The 27,571-nt window shown below is 42.1% G+C and overlaps 1 protein-coding gene and 1 long non-coding RNA gene across 3 annotated transcripts in view; one reads left to right on the top strand and one right to left on the bottom strand.

The window, feature by feature from the left end:
* Window positions 1-27,571, top strand: part of CFAP47 (cilia and flagella associated protein 47) — a 642,607-nt gene that overhangs the window by 610,612 nt on the left and 4,424 nt on the right. For both annotated transcript variants that reach the window (XM_039536653.1, XM_039536643.1), the window contains 2 exons: window positions 4,300-4,461; window positions 14,848-15,016. In XM_039536653.1, the coding sequence (XP_039392587.1) occupies window positions 4,300-4,461; window positions 14,848-15,016 (331 nt within the window). The remainder of the gene's footprint in view (window positions 1-4,299; window positions 4,462-14,847; window positions 15,017-27,571) is intronic.
* On the bottom strand, window positions 4,296-19,256 carry LOC120404356. Its single transcript, XR_005597949.1, has 5 exons — window positions 19,150-19,256; window positions 16,798-16,863; window positions 14,498-14,590; window positions 8,166-8,283; window positions 4,296-4,413 (listed from the first exon to the last, which is right to left on the bottom strand). It is a non-coding gene; the product is annotated as an uncharacterized LOC120404356 (long non-coding RNA).

Here is a 27,571-nt window from a genome sequence, read left to right as displayed (position 1 = left end):
TGAGTAACCGTCTTTTTCTGTATCAGCTCAGTGTCCATAGCATTTATTGCATCATCTGACAATGTACGGCAAAGCAAGGCACAAGATACCCTCAAACTGTTAAACCTATTACATCCTTAGTTTCTTCAGAAGCACAAGTCAAATCTCAAATATTTGGTTCTAACAGATTAGTTTAACACTATGAACCATGGCCCAGATCTACAAAAGAATTTGGGACACTAACGTGGGAGTTATGGGGCCTAAATTCAAAATTGTAGGTGCCATGAGAGCCTCAAAACCCCTGCTAAGCTGCCACCTAACCCTGCAGGGGCCTACATTTTTGCTGTAAAAGTCTCCATAGCACCTGTTTCTGCCTCTGGCCATAACCATAATGTTTTAGCATGGGTGCTTATCTCATGTCTAAGTCCCGTCACAATCCTCTAACCAGGTGAAGATATGTACTCCTTCACCTACCTTGCTTGTGGGGCCCAATCTGCTAGGCATTCTTAAAACATGCCTAATGCCACACAAAACAGTTAAGTAGGGGAGAGGGGGGACAGCCCTCCCTTTAGCCTAGAAGTTAGGGAATTCACTTGGGATGTGGGAGACTCAAGTTCAATTCCCCACTCTGCTTGAGGAGAAGGGATTTTGAATATGAGTTTCCCACCTCTCAGGTGAGTGCCCTAAGTACTGGACTATGGAGCCACTCTCCGGATCAAAGCATATGTACTTATTTATAAATAGTGGAACAGCTTCAATAGGAGAATCACATCAGAATTTCCCAGAATCCAGTAGTTCAGGCATTTACCTGAGGCGTGAGAAACCCAGGTTCAAATTGCATCTCATCAGGCAGAGGGAGGAATTCAAAGGGGGGTCTCCCATATTCTGGGCAAATACCCTAACTGCTGCACTACCAATAATAAGGGAGATTTCTTCTTTCCCTCCAGCTCCCCGCACTGGTCAGTCATTTTGTGTGGAGTTAGGGTGCAATGTTGTCGCCCTGGCAAGAAAGCTTAGGTACCTGATTCCAAGGAGAGGGTTCCCAGCTGTGGAAACTAAGTGGAGATAGGTCGCTTCCTCTAGCCCAGACTTAGGCATCTAAGTCCCTGAGAGGGACAGGGCAAAGGGCACATCCCTCTCCCCAGCATCTGCTATTGGCTAGCTTATGTTGCTTCCCAACTGGTGTGCTGCCTTTTGTGGATCCCATTCTTAGGCCTGGTCCACACTAAAAAGGGGGTTCGAATTAGGGTACGCAAATTCAGCTACGGGAATAGCGTAGCTGAATTGGAAGTACCCTAATTCGAACTACTCACCCGTCCAGACGCGGCGGGGTTGAACTCCGCGGCTCCCCCGTCGACTCCACCACCGCCGTTTGCAGTGGTGGAGTACCGGAGTCGACCGCGGCGCTTCCGGAGTTCGAACTATCGCGTCTAGATCAGACGTGATAGTTCGAACTCCATGAAGTCGAACTCACCGCGTCGACCCGCACGGTGAGTATGGACCTGCCCTTAGGCACCTATCTCTGTGCCCATGCACTGTATCAGAGACAGTGACGTAACAAGGCCCCAGCGGACTCTGGAATCAGGAAGGGGGTCCCTAGCCTATTTTTGCAGCAAAATCTAAAATGTTGCTTACATTTACCATCTTGGAAAAACAGAACATATCCATCTTATGCATAAATACAGGCACACAATATGCAGGCCATCTACACACCAAAAAAATAAAAAATGCATTTATGGATTTATAAAAAAATTTAACCAAAATCATTGTTTTCCCATCCTTTGGTCTGCAAATATATCAGCTATTTTTGATGTATCAACTTTTCTTGCTCATTCAATTTCTGCTGAAAGAACTGCTAGTCTAGTCTCCAAAAATCAATCTTGTGTGTGATGTCACCATAAGATAGAGCCCCAATATTCAAACCCTAACATTTTACCAGTAACTGTTAAATGAAAATTTGTTCAACAGCAATTATGAGACTGCACAAATTAGTAATAAATACAAACATTATATCAACATAAAACATGGGCAACAGCTTTTATATGTCAAACTTTAAACTAAGTAGCAAGGTACATCAAAGCACATGTGTAGTTAGTCAAAAAGCCCAAGGGCTTGAGTCATCACTCCAGTTTGAAGCTGGTGCAACTCTACTGGAACTAAATTAATGGAGTTACACTGCTGTAAAAGAGGAGTAATGCAATTGGGAATCAAGCCCCAAATCTTTATATCTCAGCCCACAATTTTGCCCTTGGGAAAACTTGCAATTTGAGCACAAACAGCATTTGCTTTACATTCACAAATCACAAGGCTGGGCACCAAATGCTAACAAGTGTTGTCAGAAATATACAGGCCACTTTGGAAAATCAGATAGGATGTTTTTCTAAGAGATATGATCTAGGATTTATTTTGGGGAAGTTCTGTGCCCTGTGTTACACAAGAGGGCAGACTGGCTGATCACAGTGGCCCCTTCTGGCCTTAGACTCTACGAATGTATGAAACGTGGGCTCCGTGTCACAGACACCAAACACAAGGATCCATACAGCCATGCAATTTAAAACAAACACTCCCCTCCCCCCCCAACACTATTGAAACAAATACATCCTCAGCACTTTTCATAGATCATGGTATCTAGTTCATGTTACACAACTATCTAAGTCAGACAGTTATGGTATGTCTGCTTTCATATCATAGGAATGTTACCTGTCCTAGATAAAAAGCCAGCCCTCACTAATATCTGTAACATCTCTGCTAACACACACACACTCTCTCTCTCTCTCTAATTCTATTTGGATAGGGTTCGATCCTTCCACATATGAGGAAAGATTTACTGGTATGCTCCAGCTGCTTTTGGGCAACTCCATAAACCCAGTTTTACTGGCTGATCAGACAAGGCTGTTAATGGTTCTATATTGTCAAAATGTTGCTTAGGAGCTAAAGTGCACCAGTACATGGGAGAAACACATTCTAACAGAGAAAAGAGATTAATTCTGATCAGAGGCTGCTCAGGAAAGCACCACCCCATACATGTCCCACCCCACACATATCCCTGGAATGCCCCTCCCTTCCCACATATAGCCCAACCACCTTCCACCAGCCCCTCTTATCCTTACAGCCCCCACATGCACACCAGGAGCCCTGACATACATCCCACTCATCACAGCTCCCGACAGCTCCGCCTCACTGGCCACAGCCCCAAACATCCCCCACTCACCCCAGAATCCTGACCCAACACTCACTAACATACCCTATTCCACCCACAGTCCCCACAACTCACCCCTCCACTCCTCAACATCCCCCACTTGCCCCAACCCCTCAGAGTCCATAGACCTCAACATTCCCTGCTCACCTCATAGCCCACCAACAGCTCACACCCAGCCCCTCACCCCCTGCCCCAGGACCTTCCTGGCCACTTATCAAACACCCCCATTCCCCCAGCTCAGCGTCCTGCTCCTGGATTAGGGTGGTTCCTCTCAATCTCAGCCGTCCAGCAGCTCCATTTGCTCCATCACCTTTTCCCATATTCACACGGCACAAACCAAATTAGACCAATGAGTGGCATTGCAACCTGGTGCCTATCATGAAGGCAAGGTGGCCAGGCCAAACCTGAGTCATGCTGCAACCTCGTGTGCCAACTTGCAATGTCACTCACTCAAATTTAGCCCAGTCACACTTCCATCTGACGGAGGGGCACGAACGCCAAATGTGAATGAATGCCATTGTGAACCTGTGTTCCAGGTGAAATGCCGTGCTCCATCTGGTTGGGTCCCCATCATCTTGTAGGCCCTGATGGGACTGCACCAATTTCACAGTTGTAGCTAGCCACTGTAGGGAGCCTAGGTGCCTAGCTCAGGGTTTGTGGATTCCACTGGCTGGCTAAGCACCCAAAAGTTAAGCATTGTAACACTCAGTGTTGTGACTCCGCGGTTATAGTCCCTCTGTGGATTGGGGCCCATATTCTTTCCACACCAGTGTAAATCTGGAGTAACTCCATTGCAATATGTAGAGTCACACCGTGTAAATAAAAGAATCAGGCCTCACAGCCGCACCAATTGTTTTGCCTCTGCATTAGCTCATTTCTTAGTAAAACTAACATACAGCAAACAAGATGAGCTGTTTAGCTGACATTCCATTCCAAAGACAGACTGATAATATGGTATACAGTGTAAAAATTTTACATTCCAATGTAGAGCCAACTGTATTTTCATTATGATGCACTGCAATTTTGCAGAAACACAGACTTACTTTGCACTTTGGACAAGGATTTATTGACATTATATTTCATTATGCCTTCCTTGTAATATTTTTAACTTAATTTTGAAGGAATTCAGCAACATTGGTGGTACGATGCACTACAGGTGGTGTCTGGAAGTTTCCAATACTGTTACTTGCCACTGAGCCAGAAGTAGACGATGTCATCAATATTGAAGCAGCCGGCTTAAACAAAGAATCAGTGATTGGCTTTAGGCTTACAAGTCAGACAAGGTAATGCTCTCAAAGATAAAGCATATATCCACGTTTTGAGGATTGGATTCATGCTCAGAAGAGAAATACATTAGACAGGACGGGTTTGGGCAAGAGGAGCAGGGTGAAGCGGGTGGATCTTGTGACATAAGTCACCATTCATTACCTCCAGTTCCCCTGTATGCAAGTGATGCAGTACACAAGCGCTGTCCTGAAGGTGTGACAGTGGAAGTAGACACATTCTACAACCCTGGGGTAGGCTGCTGACCGTGAAGGATAAGCATGTGTGGGCTTGTTCCATGAGTTAGGATTTCTCCAGGGTTTGGCCCTAAAATGCTTGTGTGCATTAGAATGCATGGGGGGGGGGGGGAAATGTGCACGATACACCACTAAGGCATTTACATTACAGAATAATGATGGAACTGTGACCAAATATTTTTACTAAGATGAGGCTGTTTTAAAAAGCTGTATTATTTCCCTCAAGTTGCACTGTTTGTGTTCCTTTTGGTTTTGTTATGTAAACTGTCAATAGCCTGCTTCTAATATACTTTCTAATCTGATAAAGGAAATGAAGTTTGACAATGATTTTTTTTCAACTACAGCAACATTTTTCATAATGGTACGCATATAATAATGTCGCCTTATAAGTCCTGCAGAAAATTATCAGTAGTAATCTGATTTTAAAGTAATTAATTTCTGTGTTTACTATACTGTTATGCAATTGTAATATTAAAACACATATTAGTCCGTAATACGGTGCAAGAAGGTGATGTTCAACTATATGGTTTCCCTATAAATAATTTAAAACTATTGGGAAAAGATGAGCTTGAAGCAAAAGTGTGAGGCTTACCATTTAAATCTATTTTCCCCTTTTTAATATGCTTTTTTATTGCATGTCTAGTAAGTGTACTCAGAACACTGGCAGATAAGCGGATAGTTAACATCCATAACAAATTTGTCATTGTAAGATCCCCAAAATAAAAAGATGTCCTTGGCCCTTATTGATTTTTTTTTAAAAAGAGCTTACTTCCAAGAGCAGTACATCTGTGATGGACAGTTGTTCCAGCTTTTAGATGGCTGTCAATGGTGATGATTCCTCAAGACACTGGAAAAGCCTCCTATCACAATGCTCAAGTTATCAGCTACAGTGGAATAGGGTGTTTTCAGAACAAAAGTGAAGCAATTACTCTGGCAATGTTATAATCTGCTGGTAGGTGTATGATACTAGTGAAGAGACCTAATGTTCTTGAAAAAGGTATAATAAAGTCTGAATCATTACAGTTATATAAATGAAGGTGCCCATGATGCAATACAGACTCTTTCCTTGTCAGAGAAACTATAACCTTGTTTAAAATGGAAAAGGATACCCGCCCCCACTCACCCATGTTCAGTGAATGTTCCTAGTACTGTACTGCAAGCTATGTCAAAAATTGCTTTGAAAACCTCCAGCTTGCGGGAGGAGGGTTGGTTTTGTTTAGTTTTTTTCTTTTGTGAGTAGGTGTTGGGAAAAAAAAAGGAGTTTATAATTATAATTTAGGAATAAAAAAAGTGTCCAACTAAAATTTAGAATATAGCAACTTTCTTATTCAATATCAGATGTAATTTAATGCTTGTATAACTCAAATGACAGGTTAAAAACATAAAATATAAAAAAAGGAATTAAAAGTTTTGTTTGAGAATCTTTCAGACCTTAGAGGAAATCACTCAGTGACTTATAGTTTTTTTGCCTGGATTAGGATTTGCTAGCCCCAGCCGATGCAGTAAATATTTCTGGTATCTTTTTAAAATCAAAAAGCTTCTCACAGGACCAGATTTCGCCACCCTTACTAACACTGACTAGTACATAAGTAGTACCACAGTGTTCAGTGGAATTACTCATGTAGTAAGATACTACTCATCATGAGTAAGGGAATCACATTGTACAGCGAAGAAAATAGGGCTACTGACGGAATAAGGCACTACTTAGTATGCGGAAGGGAAGATAAATCTGACTACCACAAGGCAATAAATTCAGAATTTAAGTGGATCTGTTCAATTTGTTTGGGCTCAAATATATAAACTTCTTAGAAGAAGAAAATCCCACTCAATATCTCCCAAAGATAAGTGTATGTAATGTCATCCAAAGTCAGGACAGCCTAAATGGGATGTTGAAAGGATTACTGTCCCACTCACCCCACGATCACACTGATAACCACTCTGACACCATATAAGCACCTCCAAAGTATAGCAGTTAGTATTGAAGTATATAAGTGATTTTCCAACTGTGGAAAAGAGGTAGAGTTGAATTTAGGGTAAAACTGGGAGATTGAGCTGGCTGAAGTGTCAGATTTCTGGTTCATTTTGTTCTGAATCACAACATGATGAGTTTTTTCAAAATGTCATGACTGCTGAGTGGGCAGCCCTAGATGTCAGCTGGCCTGGGAGTCTGGAAACCATCAGATCCCAGCCTGGGGCAGTCCACATAGTAGGGCTGCCCTGGAACAAGAGACCCCGGTTCCACAGTAAGGAAACTAGGACTCCTGACATTGCGGCTTTGCCCTGCTGTTGCAGATCCTGGAAGATGTGGGTCCCCATCCTCCAGGGCAATCCAAATGGCATTACACTCTGCCTCTGTGGCTCCTGGAGCTGCAGGAGAGGTGGAGAGGCTGAACGCCAGGGCTTTCTGCTTCAGCAGCACTTCAGGAAAGCTTCTGTCACTTTCAGATAGCCCGGGAACCAACATTCCAATTTTCCTGGTGGAAAATCCAAATTTTTCAGCAATACTGAAATTTTTTCACAGGAAATCTTGGTTTTACCAAAACGACATTTTTTGACATAAAATCATTCCAGGAAAAAAATGTTCTACCAGCTCTACTGGGAAAGGATCCCTTAATGAGTAGGAAAGTAGGCCAGGACTGGATGTGGTAGAGTTAGCTATATCAATCTAATTCTCAGAGCTTTGCGTGATTATGAGTTCAAGCTGGTTCTTACTTCACCTATCAGTTCACCCACCCCTGTTATGCAGAGTTAATGTGTTATAAAGGAGTTTCTTGGTCACAAAAGGCTATCCAAGGTTAATTTCAATGCTGCCTAAAGAATGGTACACAGGACATTTTGGCTCTATGTTTGAGTCTGACATTTGTTTCTAATTTTAAAAACTATACATTTTTCTATGCTTTTCAAACCTCTGAAGAGAAAAATGAAGCCTGTTTTACAGTCAGCTTTGAAAAAATATTTCTGACTTTACTGCTGTATTTCACTAGAATTAGCAGCATGCCAGAATGATTTAATTATGTATGCTGTAAGCAAATTCATTTATTAAATGGTGTGTGTGTGTGTATGTGTATCTCTATATCTATATCTGTACACACACACAAATGAGTTCTGGATTTTGATGTCATTCAAACTACTTCATGACAATTCTATTAAATTTTCCTAACAATCCAGAGATGTAATTAGAATATTTTAACTTGGTATTTTTCATCTAGTGCAGTTATAAAGTACAAATAGTGACTGAGCTCTTAATTTTTCTTGAGGCTGTAGTTGACATAATGTAAATATTGATATTGGAACATTTAAAGCAGGGTCACCAAAAAAAGTTTATAATCATACTTTTTAGTAATGTGGTGTTTGGTGTTTAACATATTTAAGATGTAAGTTCATAAAGAAGTTGGAATAGGGGGAAGTAACTCACCAGTTTGCATATCTAGCTATCCTTACAATGAAAAATAAAAAGGAAATCTTACCTTAAAAAAGGTGTGAAAAATCCCAGATCTGCTTTTGTTTTCATAACATGGAGGCACCAAAGTCCTTTCCTACCCTGACTCAGGTATTTCACCATGTAACAAGGCTTTTGTCATTCTGCTTTGGGAATTTAAAAGATTCTATATTTCCAAGGGTGCAGGGTCATCAGTGAAGTTAAAATCTCTTTTGGTGTCTAAGGCACATGCCTTAGAGTGATTGATTAAACCTAAATTGCTTTCAGACAGGTACAAAATGTAATCAATTATGATAAATGATGGAGACCCTATTCTCTATATGTCATCATTTTGTTGAAAAGTGCCCATCATCTAACTTGTGCTTTTCAAATAAAACTTAGCTTTGTAGAATTTTATAATAGCTAATAAGGCTGCTTAAAAATGTGAATTTGGTAGTGTATTAGACCTCTGTTCAGAGTGCCCATCAGCAACGATGTCTTTATGAGCTTTAATTCCAGTATTTCAACTATTGTTGAAACTACACCTTAGCATTCACAAATTGCAAGCATTATTTTCCTGTGGCATTAAATGTCTTTAAATAAGTAACATAGGTTACTCTTCACTTACTAGAAAAAAAAAAGTATATTTGGATCAAAGCTCCTATGACTTTCCCTAAAGACTCGGGTTTTCAAATACAGCTTTCAGCCCCTGTAAATTATGAGGAGAAACCTGCTGTATATCAAAGGGCAGCAATCAATACGGAATGCTTCTCCTAAACTGAAGTGACAAAGAGTTACCTTACTGACAGGTTTAAGGAAGACTAGTCTAAATTTCATGGATATTTTGCAAAGGCCATAATATAATGAAGACTATGTTATACATTCAGGGCTGCAAAACAGGTATGGTGGGCCTAAAAAGGATTTGTATAGACATTGCAGAAGGATCTCTTGTTTCTTTGTATTGAGAACATAGATTTCTAGAATTCATTAAACATCTATGTTTAGCAATAGCCAACATGAAGAATGATTTTAATACAAATTAGCATAAACTGCTACTTACAGAATAATCTAAGGATTAAACCAAAAGGTGGAAATACACAATAAAAACTGCATCTCGCTCTTGCTGGTACCATGGATTTATTTTCTAGTTGCTATTCCGTATTCATTAAGAAGGGTGTTAACAGTGGCTTGGTCATTAATATCTAACCTTGATTACTGTAGCCTGTGACAGTAATTATAAAAGTCAAAGGTTAGAAGATACATTTACATCTCTTAGTTCATAATGGGCTCTGACCTGGCATAGAAATCTACATTAAGATTTATTTCATGCATGTGCCTCTCCTAAAAACACCATATAGTAAAGACCTTATCTGACCAAGTCTGTGTGTGCCACCCTTGGCTTAGGCACAGAGGCTCTTGGAGATATAAAGGTACTGCCTCTTAGGATATGTCTACTCTAGAAATGTAAGTCAACCTATATTAGGTCAACTTACAGCCACTGCGGTAATCATTGCAGTGCTGCATGTCCACACTACCCTCACTGGGTCGGTGGTTAGGGGCAGTGTGGGGAGCTGAGGGCCTGATCTCTTAGCTCCACTAGTAGCTCCCTGCCAGGAGCCCAGCTGCCCCACAGGCTCCCAGCGGGGGGCTGCCTCCCCTCCACTCCCTGTTCACCACCGGGAGTGGGGGAAGTCACCAGGGGCTTCTCACCCTCCTCCTGCCCGGACCCCACTGGGAGTGGGGGCAGGCTTATCAGTTTCACACTGGGAGTGGAGGGGAGGCCACCCGGGCTTCTTGCCCCAGCTCTCAGCCGGAAGCGGGTTCCAGCTGCCCAGCTCTCCAAAGGAGCAAGGGGCAGCTGGGTTTTCCTGTCAATTTTATGGCCAATGTAAGGAATGCAGTGTCTACACAGACACTGCATTGCCCCAACTACACCGACATAAGCCTTAAACCTCTCTTGGAGGTGGAGTAATGTCGGTGTAGCAGGGCACTTACATCAGCAGGAGGAAGGCTGTAGTGTAGACACTAACATAATTAGGTTGAGACAAGCTACCTTATGTCAACCTAACTATGTAGTGTAGACCAGCCATTAGTCTCTGCTGGCCTGGGAAATGGGTACGTTTCATAATAACAGAGCTGCTGGGCAAGTGTCATCTTAAAATATGTAACAAAGTAGCTATGTTAAAGTTGATTATTAATTATATTGTAGGCTTTTGAGGGAAAGGATTGTGTCTTTTCATGTCCTATGTTAGTTGCTTGGCACAGTTTTGCTACTATAAAAACCAAGAACTATTTGCTTCTTTAGAACTTATTAGAAGAAAAACACTATGTTAATTACCAACAAAATCATTCACAAACCTTCTCATGAAAGGAGAGCTATTCTTCAACAGCAGCATAATATAGCCCCACATAAATTCTACATGGATTCCTTAACATGGAACATACCATTTACCCAGGAAATGCGGGACATTTCCACGGAGGAAGGATCCACTATAAAATATTAAGTAGCTGAATTATGAATGAGAGATTTTCTTTTTAAAAGCTAGTTGTGCAAGTCAAAGTTGTTTCTGGGAATGAGAACCCATGAATACATCCATGTTGACATCTCAAAGAAGAATTGTTTGACTGTTTCTTCAGTTTCACAAACTAAGATGTAGTCTCCTTAATCATGGCACTTATAGTACTGTACTATGTAATTGTGTTCCAGGTTTGTTTGCCTTTTTGGGCGAGGTTGGGCAGGGGGATAGAAGGAAGAGGAGACAATAACGATATTCCCATTCAGGGCCGGCTCTAGGTTTTTTACCACCCCAAGCAAAAAAGTTTTTGGCTGCCCCCCGTCCCCAGCCCTGGGCTCCCCACACCCCTGCCACCTCAGCCTTGGGTTCCCCCCCCCGTGCCACTCAGCCCTGGGCTCTTCCCCCTCCTCAACCTGCACTCTCCTGCTGCCCCAGCCCTGGGTCACTGGTAACTCACTCCCAAAGCGGGTCATTCAGCAGGAATTTTGGATGTGCACAGAACACAGACAGGATTGGTTCCCATATGGTTACAGAGCTGCAGTTAAGTGGAACAATATTCAGCTTGTGTGACTGGAGGATATCTAGATGCATATTATAAGACTGTCCTACATAAATGAGGATAAGTTAAGGTGCCGTCATTATTCTTTTATTCCACTCTTTGTTTCCATGGGGAATTTGCCAATGCAATATCACTGTCTTCCTTTTAAACAAACAAACAAACCAACCAACCAACCAAACAAACGGCAATGGCTGTTGAAAATAGCAATTCCAGTCCTAATAACCACTGGGAAGCATTTCTTGCTCAATTTTATCCCACTTTTTCTACAGCAAGTTACAGTGGATCAGTATATTTGATTTGGGAGAAATGAAGTAACAGCTGCCCAACTTGAGCATGAGCACTCCTGAATTTTGAGGGTGTTCAAATCTGGAAGGCAGGTGCTAGATTCCCTTTCTGAATATTAGCTAAATCTGGAAAGGAAAAGTCAATTTCTGCTTCCATGGCTCAGAAGTGGAGAACCTCCTACATGCCTGGTACTGTATCTAAAGCTGCCCACTTCCTCTAGTAGAGCCTCCCCTCCCTTACTTTTCATTTTAAATTCCAGTGGGATCCATGTACCTCCCTTGCTAGGCTTCAGATAGAGAGGTGCACTGTCCATTTAGTCCACCCAATTCCTTCTTTGTGGGCTGCAAGGTGAGGTCACACCAGTATCCCTAATGCAGTCTGGGGAAGTCTTCTGAAGGGGATAGCTGGGCCAAAGCCTTCTACTCCTTGGGCATACTTGTTCCCTGTTCTAGGGTTATCTACCATACATCTGTATTTTCACGGACATGTCCGGCTTTTGGGGTTTTAAATAGCCGTCCGGGAGGAATTTGTAAAACTCTCAAAGGTCCAGGATTTCCCTCCCAACGCAGAGTGGCTCAGAGGGCAGCCCATCCCGATTGAGCCGCTCGCATCGGGGACTCTAGCCAGCCAGAGCTCCCCCCCTGCAGCCTCAGCACACCGCGCCAGCAGCACTCAGGGGGGACGGGGCTGCATGCTCCATGGGGGAGTGCAGCAGCATGTCTGGCTCCGCGTGGAGCCAGACACGCTGGTCTGAGCTGCATGGTAAGGGGGACTGGGAGTTGGAGAAGGGGCATGGGATCCCAGGGGGGCAGTCAAGGGACAGGGAGTGGGGTTGGATGGGTCAGTGGGGGGTTGTCGGGGGACAGTCAGCGGTTGGATAGGCATTGGAGTCCGGGGGGTCTGTACGAGGGCGGGGGTGTGCAAAGGGGTCAGGGCAGTCAGGGCACAGGTACGGGGTGGAATCCTCGGGGGCAGGTGGTGGGGTGGCAGGGGGGGGCTGTCAGGGACAAGGAGAAGGGAGGGTTAGATAGGGGGTGGGGTTCCCGGGGGCTGTTAAGGGCAGGGGTCCCGGGAAGGGGTGATCAGGGGACAAGGAGCAGGGGGGTTGGATGGGTTGGAGGTTCTGTGGGGGGCAGTCAAGGGGTGGGAAGTGGGAGGGAGTGGCTGGGGCGGGGCTATTCCCTCCTCCCCCCCGTGGAGTGTCCTTTTTTAAAAAATGTTAAAATATGGTATCCCTACCATTCCCAGTGCCACCCCATTCTACCAGTGAGCTCTCCATTCACAGCAAGCTGCAGCATGAGGTCCTAGGTACCTCCCTCCCTCTCTCTCCCTTTCCTGTTGATAGCTACCAAGGGAATGCTGGGAAATGTAGTTTTTCCCCCCTGCTCCAGGACTGGCTCTATAGGCAGGGAGCTAAGCAAGGAACTACAGCTCCCAGGGCCCCCTGTTGGTTCTCAGCTCCCCCACTGGATCTCTGCCACCCCTGCAAATGTGCCGCCCTACGCACCTGCTTGCTTTGCTGGTGCCTAGAGCCATCCCTGTTCCCATTCTCCAGTTGTTTAATTGTTTTCTCTTCCTTCTTTAGCTATTTATAGGTAAGCTATTTTTTATTTAGAAAAAAGCCAAACACTATTTCATGTTTTATCCCTTTTTCTCTCTCTCTTCACGTCTTACATTCACATTTGCCCCTCGGCATAGAATGGCATTCCCTTTGTGGTCTGCCAGACACCACCCTCTCCTCATTTAAATCCATTCTTAATGCTCTCACTGTCCCAGAGATAGTTGTGGGAGAACTGGAATATGGGACATCGAGACTGGCATATTTGGAAGAATGGACAGGGCAAGGTCAGCCAGTGTGATAAGAGACCAGTTCAGGTAAGTAGGGTGGGGAATGTTTATGCAGCGCATTAAAGGGCAGGACAACAAATTTAAATTTCCGGATGGAAAAGAACATAAGAACAGCCACATTGGGTCAGACCAATGGTCCATCTAGCCAGAATCCTGTCTTCCAGCAGTGGCCAATGCCAGATGCTTCAGAGGGAATGAACAGAACAAGCAATCATCAAGAGGGAGCCAGCAAAGGTGGAAGATGCCATGAGACTGAAGCACACCAAAATGTTTGCAGTCACGTTTGGGATGGACTAGAGGAAGCAATGAGGTTGTCATCAAAGCCTATATCTGGAGGAGGAGAAGGAGGAGGAAGCAGTAATCAAGGTACAGAAGAAAGCTGTGGCTGTCATGACAGAGGAAGGGTCAGATCTTTTAAGCATTGTGGAAGAAGAAACTCAAGATTTGGACACAAACAGGATGTAAGAAGAGAATGAGGAGCAGATGCCGACCCCCAGGTTATGAGCCTAGATGACAGGCAGGATAGTGGAGTTGTCATCAATAACAAAAAAGGAAGGAAGGAGAATTTTTGGGTGGGAAAAAGGAATAAAATTTCTATGTTAACACCAAGTTAATGATGAGATGTCCCTAACGAGAGGTGAGAGAGAGAGTCTGCAATTTGGAACTGGAGAGAGAGAAAAACTATTACTTATTTTTTGTACTGCCTAACCATTATCTTTGTTGAAAATTAGACAAGATTTCCTCAAGAGCCTCTGGATTATCCTGAAACTTGTTAGACAGCAAATCCTACAATAGCTGTAATAGAAAAAAAAACCCTCTCATATCAAGCACCATCGCCATAGTGTCAGTGGAATAAGAGTCACTCTATCCAGGCATCATTTATTTAACCCAGTTTTTAAAATGCTGCATTTAACGTATAAAACATTTGTGTACAAAAGTATGGAAGTAATTTGGGAAGAGGAGATAGGAAGGAGCGATTTTTCTCTGTCTTCCTTTCAAGGCACTTGGGATCCCTTCCCTATATAACAACATCTGAACAGGTGGGTAGTTCCTTCACAGAAAGACTTGATCCCTACCCCCAGTTTACAGACTAAATTTTATTAAACAAGGTTACCTTGTGGTCTCCATAGGGCATTGCTTTTGCTAAAATGGGTTGATTAAAATTCTACTTACCATACATGCAACTCCAACTGAAATCAGTGGGGGTTTTACATAAGTCAGCCAAGCAGCTTTTGCTCCAACGTGGTAACCTATTGTTACTGGTACCTGGTAAAATGGGTTATTTTCATATTACTAAGTTGAGCTGTCCTTACAGATCAGTTGTGTTTCCTTTTTCATTAAAGGGGCAACAATCCTATTATTATTCAGTATGCATCCATAAGCTATCAAGTATGACTCACAGCTGCATGGTAGCATTCATGTTTATTTGCATGTCTACTGCAACAGGATACCTGCTATTTTTAAACAGAATTGCAAAATGATCATATGTAATAGGCACAATATACTTTTACACTCTTCTTTAGGTATCCAGAACCATTCACTGCATACTTCCTGCCAGGCAGTGACCCAGAGTTTGTTGTATTGCCACAAGCTGGAGAACTTCTTCCACTTGACACTGTTGGAACCCGTATAACTGTTGGATTCAAGCCAAGTATGTACAGCAAGAAGCATAAAGCAACTTTAGTAATTCAGGTGAGTCCTCTAAGAGTGAGTGGGCTTGCTGTATTATATTAATGGACCAAAGAAGTTTCTTTGTGAAGAAGTTGTTTTAAAACAAGCCCGGCTCTGTTACTAAAGTTACCACTAGGGTCGCCAAATTTCTGATTGCAGAAAACCAAACACCCTTGCCCCGCCCCTTCTCCAAGGCCCTGCCCCCGCCCATTCCATCCTCCCTTGCTCACTTTCACCAGGCTGGGGCAAGGTGTTGGAGTGCAGAAGGAGATGAGGGCTCCAGCTGGGGGTGCGGACTTTGAGGTGGGGCCGGGAATGAAGGGTGTAGGGTGCAGGAGGGGGCTCCAGGCTGGAGCTGAAGGGTTTGGAGTGTGGGAGGGGGCTTTAGGCTGGGGCAGGGGTGACAGCTCTGGCTGGGGGTGCAGGCTCTGGGGTGAGGCCAGAAATGAGAGGTTCAGAGTGTGAGAAGGGGGCTCAGGGCTGGGGCAGGGGGTTGAGGTATGGGGGAGAGGTGAGGGCTCTTCCAGGAGCAGCACAGAACCAGGGCAGGCGGAGAGTCTGCCTTACTGCACTGCGCTGCCGACTGGACTTTTAATGGCCCAGTCAATGGTGCTAACCGAAGCCGCCAGGGTCCCTTTTTGACTGGGCGTTCTGGCCAAAAACTGGATACCTGGCAACCCTATAGTTACCACTGTTAAAGAAATGACAAACATAAATCTAGAAAATTAACTCGTGGAATCTTTATAAAGGGGTTTCAATTTTAGCTGCCTTGCATTTGTGCTATCTTCGTGGTAACATTCCTAGAAGTACATTCCTATCTAGATCCATCAACCCCAGGGATTGGAAACCTTTGGCCCGCAGTCCACCAGGGAAAGCCCCTGGCGGGCCGGGCCGGTTGTTTACCTGCCGCATCCGCAGGTTTGGCCGATCGCAGCACCCACTGGCCGTGGTTCACCGTCCCCGGCCAATGGGGGCTGCGGGAAGGGCGACCAGCACATCTCTCGGGCCGCACCGCTTCCCATGGCCAGTGGGAGCTGCGATCAGCCAAACCTGCAGACGCGGCAGGTAAACAAAACAGCCCGGCCAACCAGTGGATTTCCCTGATGGGCCACATGCCAAAGGTTGCCGATCCCTGATCTACCCCAACCTCACCCAGGCGAGGGACTGCATGAGCAAAGGAATTTAACAGTACATCAAAAGTTTCATCAGAAGGAAAGCAAATAATCAAGTTAATTTTTAACTAGGTGAAAAAAGCATGTGCTGTCATACAGGTGTAATATGTAAATTTAAAAAAACTGAAAATGGTTGAGAATTTGAAAATTGGATGATTGAACCTGGAGATATTCTAAACAAAATAGAGCTCACAACCATGCTTCTTGCTGTTTCCATTACTTCACAATGACTCAGACAGAAGTGACAATCTTGGTATTTTATTATATAGATAGAGGGTTTGTGAGCAAGGGATAAAAAGGGCCTAAGTTTATGTATTCATATATAGGAGCAAGCGTCTGAAAGTTTCTCATCTTCCCAGGAATGGTGTTTTGAAAGTCTTTACCAAATTCTGACACAATTAGGCTACTAAATCACAAACTAATTAAACAGTTCTATAGCTAGAAAATAAGATGCTTAAAACCAAACAAACTGAAAGGTAAATTACTGGATAAAATGATAAGATATATTGGCTAAGATAATTACTACAGTTCACCTTAATTTGATCTTTCTGAGACAACTTGGAAAACGTTGAATAAAAATATGAAATCCAGGAAAATGTAAAGGTCCTTGATCCGTTATCCTAGTTTTACCTGATTAGAGGTTTGATTCATTCCTTTCACGTAAACAGAGTGCTGAGTTTTCTCTCTCTTGTTCTTCTGTAAAGAGAAAGGAATTTTGACTGAATTAGTTCTCTAGATTCTTTTATATTTAATAAGGTTTAAATAATGTTAATGTTATGTGACACAAATTGACAGAGGTCAGAAAATTCAAACATAAATGTCAGAACTCAATGCTTAATTCACATTTGTAGTCATTTTTGCATTTAAAAGTGCCAGGCCAAATCCATCTTTGGTTTAACTTCTTTCACTGCAATGGAGCTGTACCAGGGATGAATTTGGCTCTTAATATTAGCTTCCTAACCCACCAGTCTCCTTTCCAAAAGTTCCTTATTTGGAACCCTGATTTTATACGTGATCTCCGCATGATCAGTCTACTTTGTAACCAGCTGTGGAGGGCATGCACAAATGGCTACTTATTATTATTATTCTTTGGCTAATTATTTTTTTTAAAAGTGCATTAAAGAGAGTTAAAAATGTATCTTATTTTACTTAAAATATGAGTGATGACTACTTTAAACAAAATTCCTCAGTGATCCACTCACAATTTGAATAGCCCCTAAATTACCAAAGCAAACCCTCTAACATCTTTACATAGCTCATTAAGGTCCCACTCTTTTGTACTATGATCCCACACAGGTGGACTGTAACCCTTGAACTGAGTGGAGCCAGGTGTAGGGGTCTGCTCATGCAGATCAAGTTACAGGATCAGTACCTAAGGTCCCACCCAGCTTGGTGAGCTCAACGAGTGCGTTGAGAGCTATTAATGCTTACAGGGTCAAGCATTTTCAGGCCCAGTTTTGCACCACTGAAATCAATGAGCTCCCTGACCTTTATGATATGTCTGTACAGCGTCTAATACAATGGACTCCTGCCTAATTTGGCCTTTAGGCATCAGGATATAGATGTTAAAATATGGAGGGGCTGGCAGCAACTCTGTAGTGAAGGTTGAATTCCATTTTGCAATTGAAGATTGGATTCCATCATTTTGATTTATAGGAAAAAATACAGTGTATTCTCAAACCTATAGCACATACTCTGAGTACAGAATTATTTTTTGGAGAATTTACAAGTAAATCTGGGAATTAGTTCATGAAGTTAAAATTAATTAACAACTTGGTCCTTCACAAAATTTATCATCATCTGGCTCAGGCTCTTCTTTGTCCCAAACCATCTTAACTATGAAATAACACAGACTCATATTTTCCATATAGTTAAAGTTAAGGCAGTGAGTCTGCCACGGAGTTACCGTGACTTTCCGTGACTTCTGCAGCGGTTGGTGCTGGCTCAGGGGCTGCCCGCGCCACGTAGCCCATTGGCCAGTAGCAGTTTGGGTGCTTAGAAGGGGGCTCAGGGCTAGGGGCAGGGGGTTGAGCATGCAGGGAAGGCTTACCTCGGGGTGGGGGACTCCCCAGCTCTCACTGGCATGGCCCTGCAGCTCCTCCGCGCACTGCCTGCACCTGCAGGCCCTGCCCCCACAGCTCCCATTGGCTGCGGTTCCTGGCCAATGGGAGCTGCGCAGCCAGCACTTGTGGTGGGAGCAACGTGCAGAGCCCCCTGGTCCCTCTGTCACCTAGCAGCTGCTGGGACATGCAGAGCCAGGTAGGGAGCCCCTGCCAAACCCACCCCGCAGCACCCGCGGTGCCCCTGGACCACGCCCCCTCAAGTTTTAGTTAGGGGTATATAGTAAAAGTCATGGACAGGTCACAGGCAGAAAACAAAAATAAACGGCCCGTGACCTGTCCATGACTTTTACTAAAAATACCCGTGACTAAAATGTAGCCTTAGATAAAGTTAACAGAAATCTTACACATCAGATACAGTTGCAGAAATTTGGTTGTAATTCAGCTAGGTTATTAATGATTGTTGTGTGTAATTGCTATGACTATATAAATTACAGACAGACTTGTGTAAATTAAGTTGGGGCCATGGGGACTTCAGAGGTAATTCTCTACCAATCACCATCCTTCCTATTGAGCTAATTTGCACGCAACAGTTCTATTGGTTGTAAGGACCCAGTGTTATGAGGGAGACTGAACATGTATCAGGAGTCCGCACTGGTAGAGTAACTGACCTGACTGTCAATGCACTGTGAAGGTTTCATGGCTGCATGGTAGTCCGGGCACTGGCAACTGAAAGGTGCCTCATGCATACTGAAGTAGCATTGCCAGGAGAACTGAGAAAGGAACTCCGGGGGTCCCTTTAAAACTCAGACGCTGGGACTCAGGTGCTGGGCTTTGCCTGCCCTCTCATCACATAGTGCCCTCTTCACTAAAACAGCCCTTGAAACCAGTAAGTCAATTGTAAATTAAGGGCCAGACTCACCAGTACATTTCAGCTGCTTTGTACTGCTGTGATGAGACAAAGCAGTTGTGAATCCTGGTTAAATGGCCTGTTTGCTCAGACTACTTTGGTCCACCAAAGAATATGCCTTTAAAAATAAAAATAGAAGAAAGTTACTTCAGTTTGACACCACATATCTTAACAAAATTCAAAATATTACATGATAGCATTCTTTTTTGGGGGGGTTGTTTAGAATTAGTGCTCATGGTTATTGCATGGCATCACAGCAGAACAGCGTTAAGGTGGTTTGCATGCCTGATTTTTTTTATTTTTTATTTTTATTTTTTACTTAAAATGTTTTATTTTTTCAAGTGTACCCTTAACTCTGAATTTCTTTTATTTATAATACTTGGTTGGGATAATTACAACATCCTTGTATTTTTATTTATTTATTTAAATATGTACTTTCAGACTTAAATCCATGGTAACTTTTTTTTTGTCTGGGATTAATTAATAATAGTGAAATCTTTGACATTGACTTCAACGGGACCAAGTTCATCATCTACATGACCAGTTCCTTTGCCATTGAAAATAATCCCAAAATAAAGTATATTTTTGTGATCCCTATTTCCCACTATTAATCAAGCTGCACCTCAACAATGTAGTATCAAACTTTTTACCTCAATGTACTCACAGAATTTCAAGAATTTGAGCAGTGACTCCTTCAACATTGTCCCAAGTCATTTCTCAAAAAATATTTCCTTTATACTTAACCTGACCTTGAACTCTTCACTCCTAGACAAAAATGGTCCAGACCACCTAGTCACTTAAAACAAACTATGATCTTGAAATTGATGAAACACTAGCATAGACAAATCATATTTGCTGGAGTTGCCATTAATTTTAGCTGGATGTATCTGCTACATTCAGAGTCAGGGAGGTTGTTAATGGGTTATGGTTATTCTGGTCTTATGTAAATCCTCTTCAGCCTGGCTGTAAACAAACAACTCTAACCCCCAGGCAACTGGCTATTCTGAGGTCGGTGTCTCTCTCAATCTCCTTGGTTGGAGCTGTTGCACTGTGTATAAATAATTAAATATTCACTGGGACAGAGAGAGAGAGAGAGAACTGAACCGACTCTATAGCCCAACAGGTTTGGCTCTCATCTGGGATGTAGGCGACCCAGATTCAAGTCCCTGGACTGAATAAGGCCGATAGGAGACTTGAAGCTGAGCCTCTGGCATCACTGGTGAGTGCCCTAACCACTGGTTTATTGGCTATTCAAGGACACCCACAGGACTTGAGAAATTTTCCTGCAAACAAAGTTTTGGTTTTGATGCATTCACATTTAAAAAAAAAAAGTGTTGTTGAAAAATTCCTAAAAAGCTCAAGGCATCAGTTCTCGTGTTCACCTCTGGCTGTTTTTGCCACTTTGGGTATGTCTACAGAGCAATTAAAAACCTGTAGCTGGCACATGCCAGCTGCCTTGGACTCGCAGGGCTCAGGCTGCAGGACTGTTTAACTGCAGCATAGACTTTCAGGGCCGGGTGGCAAGCAAGGTCCTAGAGTCCAGGCTCCAGCCTCAGCCCAAAAGTCTAAACTGCAGTTAAACAGCCTGCATTCCCGTGAGCCCGAGTCAGCTGGAAAAAGGCCAGCCACCAGTGTCTAATTGCAGCGTTAGATGTATATACCTGTGTTACTTAGATGTACTCTGACAGGGTTAAGCAGCAAGGGATATGTCAATATTGCAATCACGAGGTGCAACGGCAGCATGTGTAGACATACCCCAGCTAGCTTTGATCAAGCTTGCTAAAAGTAGCCATTTTGCAACAGTAACACAGGCTAGCCACTCCAGTGTCTCCAGCATTGTTTCTCTCAGGACTGCAGGTATGGACTCGAGCAGCTAGCCTGGCTACACTACTGCAGTGCACTTCCCAAGTGTAGTTTAGCCAGACCGATAGTGCGTGCGCACACACACCGCCCTTTGGGGAAATAGCTATGAGTGTAGTGTAATACAATTTGTGTTATGTCTAGTTACATAACCTCTCTTGCATAGATTTTTTTCTAGTCTGGTATATTGACTTTAGGTGTGGTTTTAGACTATTTTTTAGAAACAGTGAGGAAATGCCTTCTACTTTCATTCTTTTTCAGTATCACCTCTATTCTGATGCTACTGTAGTCGAGGATTACTGCATCTTCACTGTAAAACTCCCCTGTTTTTGTGGGTGTATAGTCAGACTCCTAACACTAACTTTTTTTATTAATTTCTATAAATAGTTGACTAGCAAAACTGCTATTTTTTATGCGCTTCAATGAGCTGTGATAATTAGGCTGTAAAGCAGCAGAGATGACAGTATAAACTCATGCTTTGTTTTATGGTGGCCATTACAATTGTATTGCAAAATGAAATGGAAGGTTGGACGGGAGAGAGAGAAATCCTACAGTCATCTTTTTCTCATTTGCTGAAGACATTAAAGCCATGCTTTGTACACCAAATTTGTTGTTTTAGCTGCCCTGCTGAGAAACTCAATCCGGAGCAAGTTATTAGTGTAAAAGATTCAGGCTTGTCTTTACTAGAGTTTAGCATGTACATTGTATTAACAACAATATACTGAAATAATGAAACTTCATTGACTTTTTGTGCAAATCTGGTCCTTAGGCTTAAAGGATGCAAAAAAATCTAAAGAAAATTACTGGTTGTTTGTTTCATTTACTTGTAGCAAGAAACTAACTGCTTTGCTGAAGCACTGAAAAAGTCTTTAACTTTCATTTCCACATTGTTAATCTGAAGTGCTGTTTGGAGTAAAATATATTAAAACAATTCATATTAGAGGATTGCTTTAAGAGTGACTAGGAATTTTTTAAAATCAGTAAAACTGATATGGAAAATTCAGGCTTTTATTGAGTTCTGTAGATCAAAGAATGGGAAAAAAAAAAAAGTCAGAGATAACAAAATGCCCAGTGAAGAAACTAATCATGGTTGCTTCAGTTGCCCTGAAAGAAAACTTCTTAAGTAAATTCAGCTAGAAATGAGAAATACACTGACATAATCCATAAAGAATATTTTAAATAATTGCTCCACTGTGAACCTTCAATACATCTAGGAACTTTTATAAACAAGATAGTTCTTATAAGAACCCTTGGTGGAGCTGCCCTAATGGAAATTTACCAAAGAGAATTGGGTTTTTTACATGAGCAGAAATGTCAGAGAATTTGACAGTTCCTCTATTTGTTAGGTTTAAACAGTTCAGAGCTAGATTCTGGACACACTGAGGGCTGCTTTGTGTCAACCGCAAAGCCATCTTAGCATTGTACCAACCGGATGCTCTCAGCGTAGGGAAATCATAGCTCGTGTAGGCACACAGCTGGAGCATCCTTGTACACTGGCAGTCCTTGGCTGCCAGAATGGCTTTGTGAGGTATGTCTGCATTGCACTGTAAACCCAGGTCTGTGGGACCCAAGCCTGTGCTTGAGGGACCAAACTGCCTTGTACACCTGGGTTTACAATTGCTGGACCCAGGTCGCACAGCCATGCGAGCGCATCCATACTGTACTACTCAGACCTTCTGACTCAGGTCCGCAGCTTGAGCTGTGTGCACATTGTAAAGTGACAGGGCTTGGACCCAACTCACAGCAGAACTCGGGCTCTGACCCATCCCCTCTAGCATGGTCCTTAAGCCCAGGTGCTGAGTGCTTGCTGCCACAAGTCAGGTTGATTTGTGTGTGCACAGAAGCAGGGCTTGGACTTAAGCCTGAGTCAGATCCTGGGCTTAGTGTGCAGTGCAGACATACCCATAGAGGGCAGTTGCTGCCTAGCACAAGTTAAGGCAGCCATGAGGTGTGTAAAGCTGGCATACCGCTACTTTTGCTCTCTTCTCTCTCAGCCACGCCCTGCTCTGTGCCAAGCCCAGCTAGAGATCCAAAAGCTTGTTTTGGAATTCATGGATGAGTACATCAGAGGTATTCTAAAATAGAGGCCAAACTAAATAAATCTTGGATGATAAAATGTATGTCAGAGTCAACCGGATTGCATTTACTGTTATCAAGCTCTCAAGAATTCAGGCTTCTGTACTGTTATTCCTGCATAATCACTAGCTTAGCCTGTGAAAGATAGCACATCAAAGCCATTAATCATGCCATGCTGGAAATGGATGATGCAACGTGGAAGTCACGGTGACCAGGTGGGGCTCTAATAAGCTTGTGTGCACAGACGTGCATTTTGAAAGAGAAAATGACACTGTTTCATGTTAGCTAGCTGCTCAAAAACATGTGTATATGCATTGTTCTCAGTACCTAGGTGCTTTTCCTTCCACACTGGTCAGTTACCATAATTTAGCAGAATTCATATTAATTTAGAATAGTATAAAAACAAAATTAGTGCCTATTTTGATCAGTGTCTTATCCCAAGACCTTTCTTCCTCCCTTTGTGCACACCTGCTGTGATGTTTGTATGCTCTCTATTGCAATGGTGTAAATCCAGAGTAATTCCTCTGACTTTTAATGGAGTCACTCTGCCAATTCTACCACATAGAGATTTCTACCTGTATCAGAGTAATCTCCATGTCACAGTAAGGATCAGAATCTGATCCATTTTCATTAATCTAATTTCCGTACTTCCTAGTAACACCAGATTTTAAGTGGGTGTGGGTGTGTCCTCCTCCTCAAAAGTCCTCATCCCCACCTCACATATATACCCTCAAATTAAAAAAGCAGAATGTGACAGGTTATGTGCTGTTGTGGGGAGGTGACAGAGTTCAGATGTTAGCTTTTTATAAAAAGAAAATTGGAGTCATTACTAGGATTTGTAAATTTGTCATTCCCATTGTCTGCCTATTTTTAAAACTGGCACTTTTCCTCGTGCTTTTCACAGAATCTAAGGGGAGGGAGAAATACTTAAATTGCAGTGTGACCATCTTTGCAGCACTTTTAGCTGCCTGGCTGATTTTTTCCATTAAGTAATTAGTATTCTTCCAAATTTCTAAACTGAACTTTTCCCGCCTTGATTTCAGGCTATAACTGCTTGTCCTACTTATCCAGTTTGTTTGAAGTTTTACCTTTCAGTAATGTCAATATTGGGTGGCAATGCTGACTTGCCCTTGGTCCTGGTAAGATCAAAATCAAAAACAGCAAGTTTTTAATTCGCCAGATTTTGAGTCTCATTGCAAGGTACTAAGTGTGTTTGAGCTTATTCCTGTTCTCAGATTTGTGGCTTGTGCTGTCACAGATCTTCAAAAATCTACTGCTGGATTCTGACTTGCTGCATTTGACCCACATCATAGCACAGCATGAACATCCAAAGTAGACATCATGCTACAGGATCCCCAGGTGTGAGAGTTTACTTAAGCCCAGTTGCTTTCTACTCTATGAATGGGGCTAAAAATAATTGTGGGAAAAGTACAGGAAAGCTGCATCATCAAATTGCTCTTGGCAGGAGCAACTTATTGCCTTATAAGTGTTCATTGATTAGAAATGTGCCATCTTTCAACTCCTATCATAAATTTGCAAAGCTCATAAAAATCTGTTGTCTATTTGATAGCTTAGTAGCTGTATGGATCTACAGTATGGAATAAGTCTACTTATAGGCCTGTTATTTAATAAACCCAAAGTCTGCTAATAACCTCACAGAACACAAGAAACGTTCTCAGCCATGATGAACGTATGATTTCAGCAGTCAAAGAAAAAAATTGGGGAAAAGGGCAGCAATATGTGAGCAAAGTGACATTAGGCTTGTGTGCGGTGATTCTAGACTCTCTTTTTCTTGTGTATTTAAAAATAAAATACATCTCTCCTCCACTCCTTCTTTCTTGCTGACCTTTCTCCTCATTGCTACCTGAGGAGTTCCCACTATCAACATCCATCCCGCCCCCACAAAAGGCTTAGTGTATCATAACAGAAAAACACTTAGCCAATCAAAATAGTTAAGCTACTCCAGTAAACCATTCCAAACTTCAGTAGGTGATGTAGTCAAAACTGACACATGGATATGCATGGTGTCCCATGAAAACTGGAAGTAGTAAGAGGTCATAGTGCTTCAAACCATGTAATCAAAAATAACAAAGATAATATGGAGCAGATGATACAAACATTGCACTGACCACAGGCTTTTTAAAAAGATACCTTTTTCATTACTAGACAATTACTATTTTCAGGAACACATTCCTTTGTATCTATGATTAGACTAGGGTATTGTATTAATGTGCTTTCTTTAGAATTCCATTAGTGAAGCTCAATGTCAGTACAAGTCCGTCGCATCTTACGCGCATTTAACATGCGCGATTTCAGCTTTACGCAGTCGGCAAAAAAAAAAAAAAAGAGAGAGAGAGAGAGAGAAAAATAACAATTTTAATACTGTAACTGTAGTGCGGGCGATTCGCCCACCATTCAACTCAATGTAATTTTGACTATACGCTGTTATCGCTTTACGCGCTAACCGCAGAACAGAACCCCCGCGTAAGATGAGACTCATCTGTATTCTATTCTCTATACAGTTGTACCTATTGTAACTCATCATCATAATACTAAGTAAAGAGAAAAGGTGCAAGTTTCTGTGTTTGGAAATATGGACCTGACCCAGTAACTTTTACACATGAGTCAGTGGGATTACGTGTGCAAGTAAGGGATGTAGGACTATACAGTGCAAACCTTTCCAGGTCAAAGAAGCAGTGTGTGTCTTCCCCACCACAACATCAATGCCTTCACATATTATCCTGGTTGAAGAACCTACCAAATTTCAGCTATTCCTTCACTAATGAAGAATACATTTAATGCTGTAAGATAAACTGAGACTTAAGAAAAAAAATGCTTTGTCTGAACCTCACTCCCCAAACATTCCATGCTCAAGTCTCTCTCACTGGGCCAATCTGCAGGTGTTGTGATGATCAGAATATTCATAATGGGTAAAACTGTAGTAAATGGTGGGTTATTTGATGTACAATATTAAACAAATGATGTTGGTAGCTGTACTGTATAATTTGCAGACTTAGAAATAATTGCAGTTGTCCCTTCAGCAAACTCTGCATCCAAGAAAGGGGGCTCCCCTTTTAAACACATTTCACAGTAAGAAATATTTACTTCAATCCTTGATTAACGGCAAGATTTTTACACCAGGTGAACTACCATTGTTGCAGATTATAAATTAGCTACAACTAAAGGGACAGATCATCATGACAGTCCATTAAGAAAGGAATTGGTTTTGGTCATCTTATAATTTTTAATCCTAAATCATTATTTTTTAAATTCATGATGGACTACAACAATCTTTAAAGAATACGTAGTCTCAGTACATTACAGTAGAGCCATTCCAAATCTCTCTTCAAATTATAAATTTCTTTCCATCTTAAATAAGAGGAGGAAACTCAGAAGAAACATGATTCAATGGTATTTTATTGACATCAGATCTACTATAGGTATGTAACTGCCATTTCGTTAACAATGCACATTAGTAGAGAGCACTGGTGAAAAGGCAGCACAATGGATGATATACTTCATTACAAATACAGCAGAAATGAACATAAACATGCATATGTAATGATCAAATATAAAAAAACCCACAAGGCAATAGAGTTTATGTTTAAAAACTGCGGGGTAATAAAACTGATTGCTGATAGAACCTGCCAGTTTGACTTAAATCCCTGCCCAAAACAATATAGGAATACTACAGACTGTAAAATTACATCACATATGGATTTTATGAGCAGGAATGATTTCTTAGCAACTCTGTACCTCAGTGTAAATTTTAGTTGCTCCAGCCTATCAGATCTTTTCTCCAGCCTTGAAGTGTTTAACGAATCATGCACACAGAGTATGATCCTGAGGTTAAATTTTCTTCAAACTAAATTGTTAATCTGACATAATGAAGAAAGAGAAACCATTTCACCTTCTGCTGGAATTAATAAGGCAATTAGCTAACCACAGAGGAAAATTTCTGTTTAAAAATGACAGTTATCTTTGGACATAAGGTCCTGGTGCTGGCTTTGTCAGCACCTGCTCTTGACTGCATTTATCTTCTCAGAAAATGAAGGCAGGTCCATCAATGTATAGTATTAAATAGGGTTTAGAATAAGGATTAACTAATCAGTTTGTTATATATAACACCACAATATAAAATTAGGTTTTGATTCAGATTTTAGTAGAATGATAATGAGGGGTTATTTAAAAAATATTATACATGCATGATGAAAGATCTGATGATCTTATGCTTTATTTTGGTGTTTGTATATCCCAGAAATATCGTGACTTTTGCAGAGTAATTCTGTTTAGCATAGGTATAATTTAACACCTCTTGTAAAGTCAAGAGTGCTAATTTTAAAGCCAACCATTTTCAAAAAACCATTCCCTATAAATGGAAAGGTGTTCTGATATTAAAGACTCAGCAGGAGAGGCTGCTTCCTCTCTTAGTGAGACAAGGTGGGTGAGGTAATATCTTTGTTTGGAACAACTTCTGTTGGTGAGAGAGACAAGCTTT

This window comes from Mauremys reevesii, linkage group 1 (genome assembly GCF_016161935.1).
Source record: "Mauremys reevesii isolate NIE-2019 linkage group 1, ASM1616193v1, whole genome shotgun sequence".
NCBI classification, from domain to species: Eukaryota; Metazoa; Chordata; order Testudines; family Geoemydidae; genus Mauremys; species Mauremys reevesii.
Note: the sequence above shows the minus strand (reverse complement) of the source record. Positions and strands in the feature narration are given on the sequence as shown.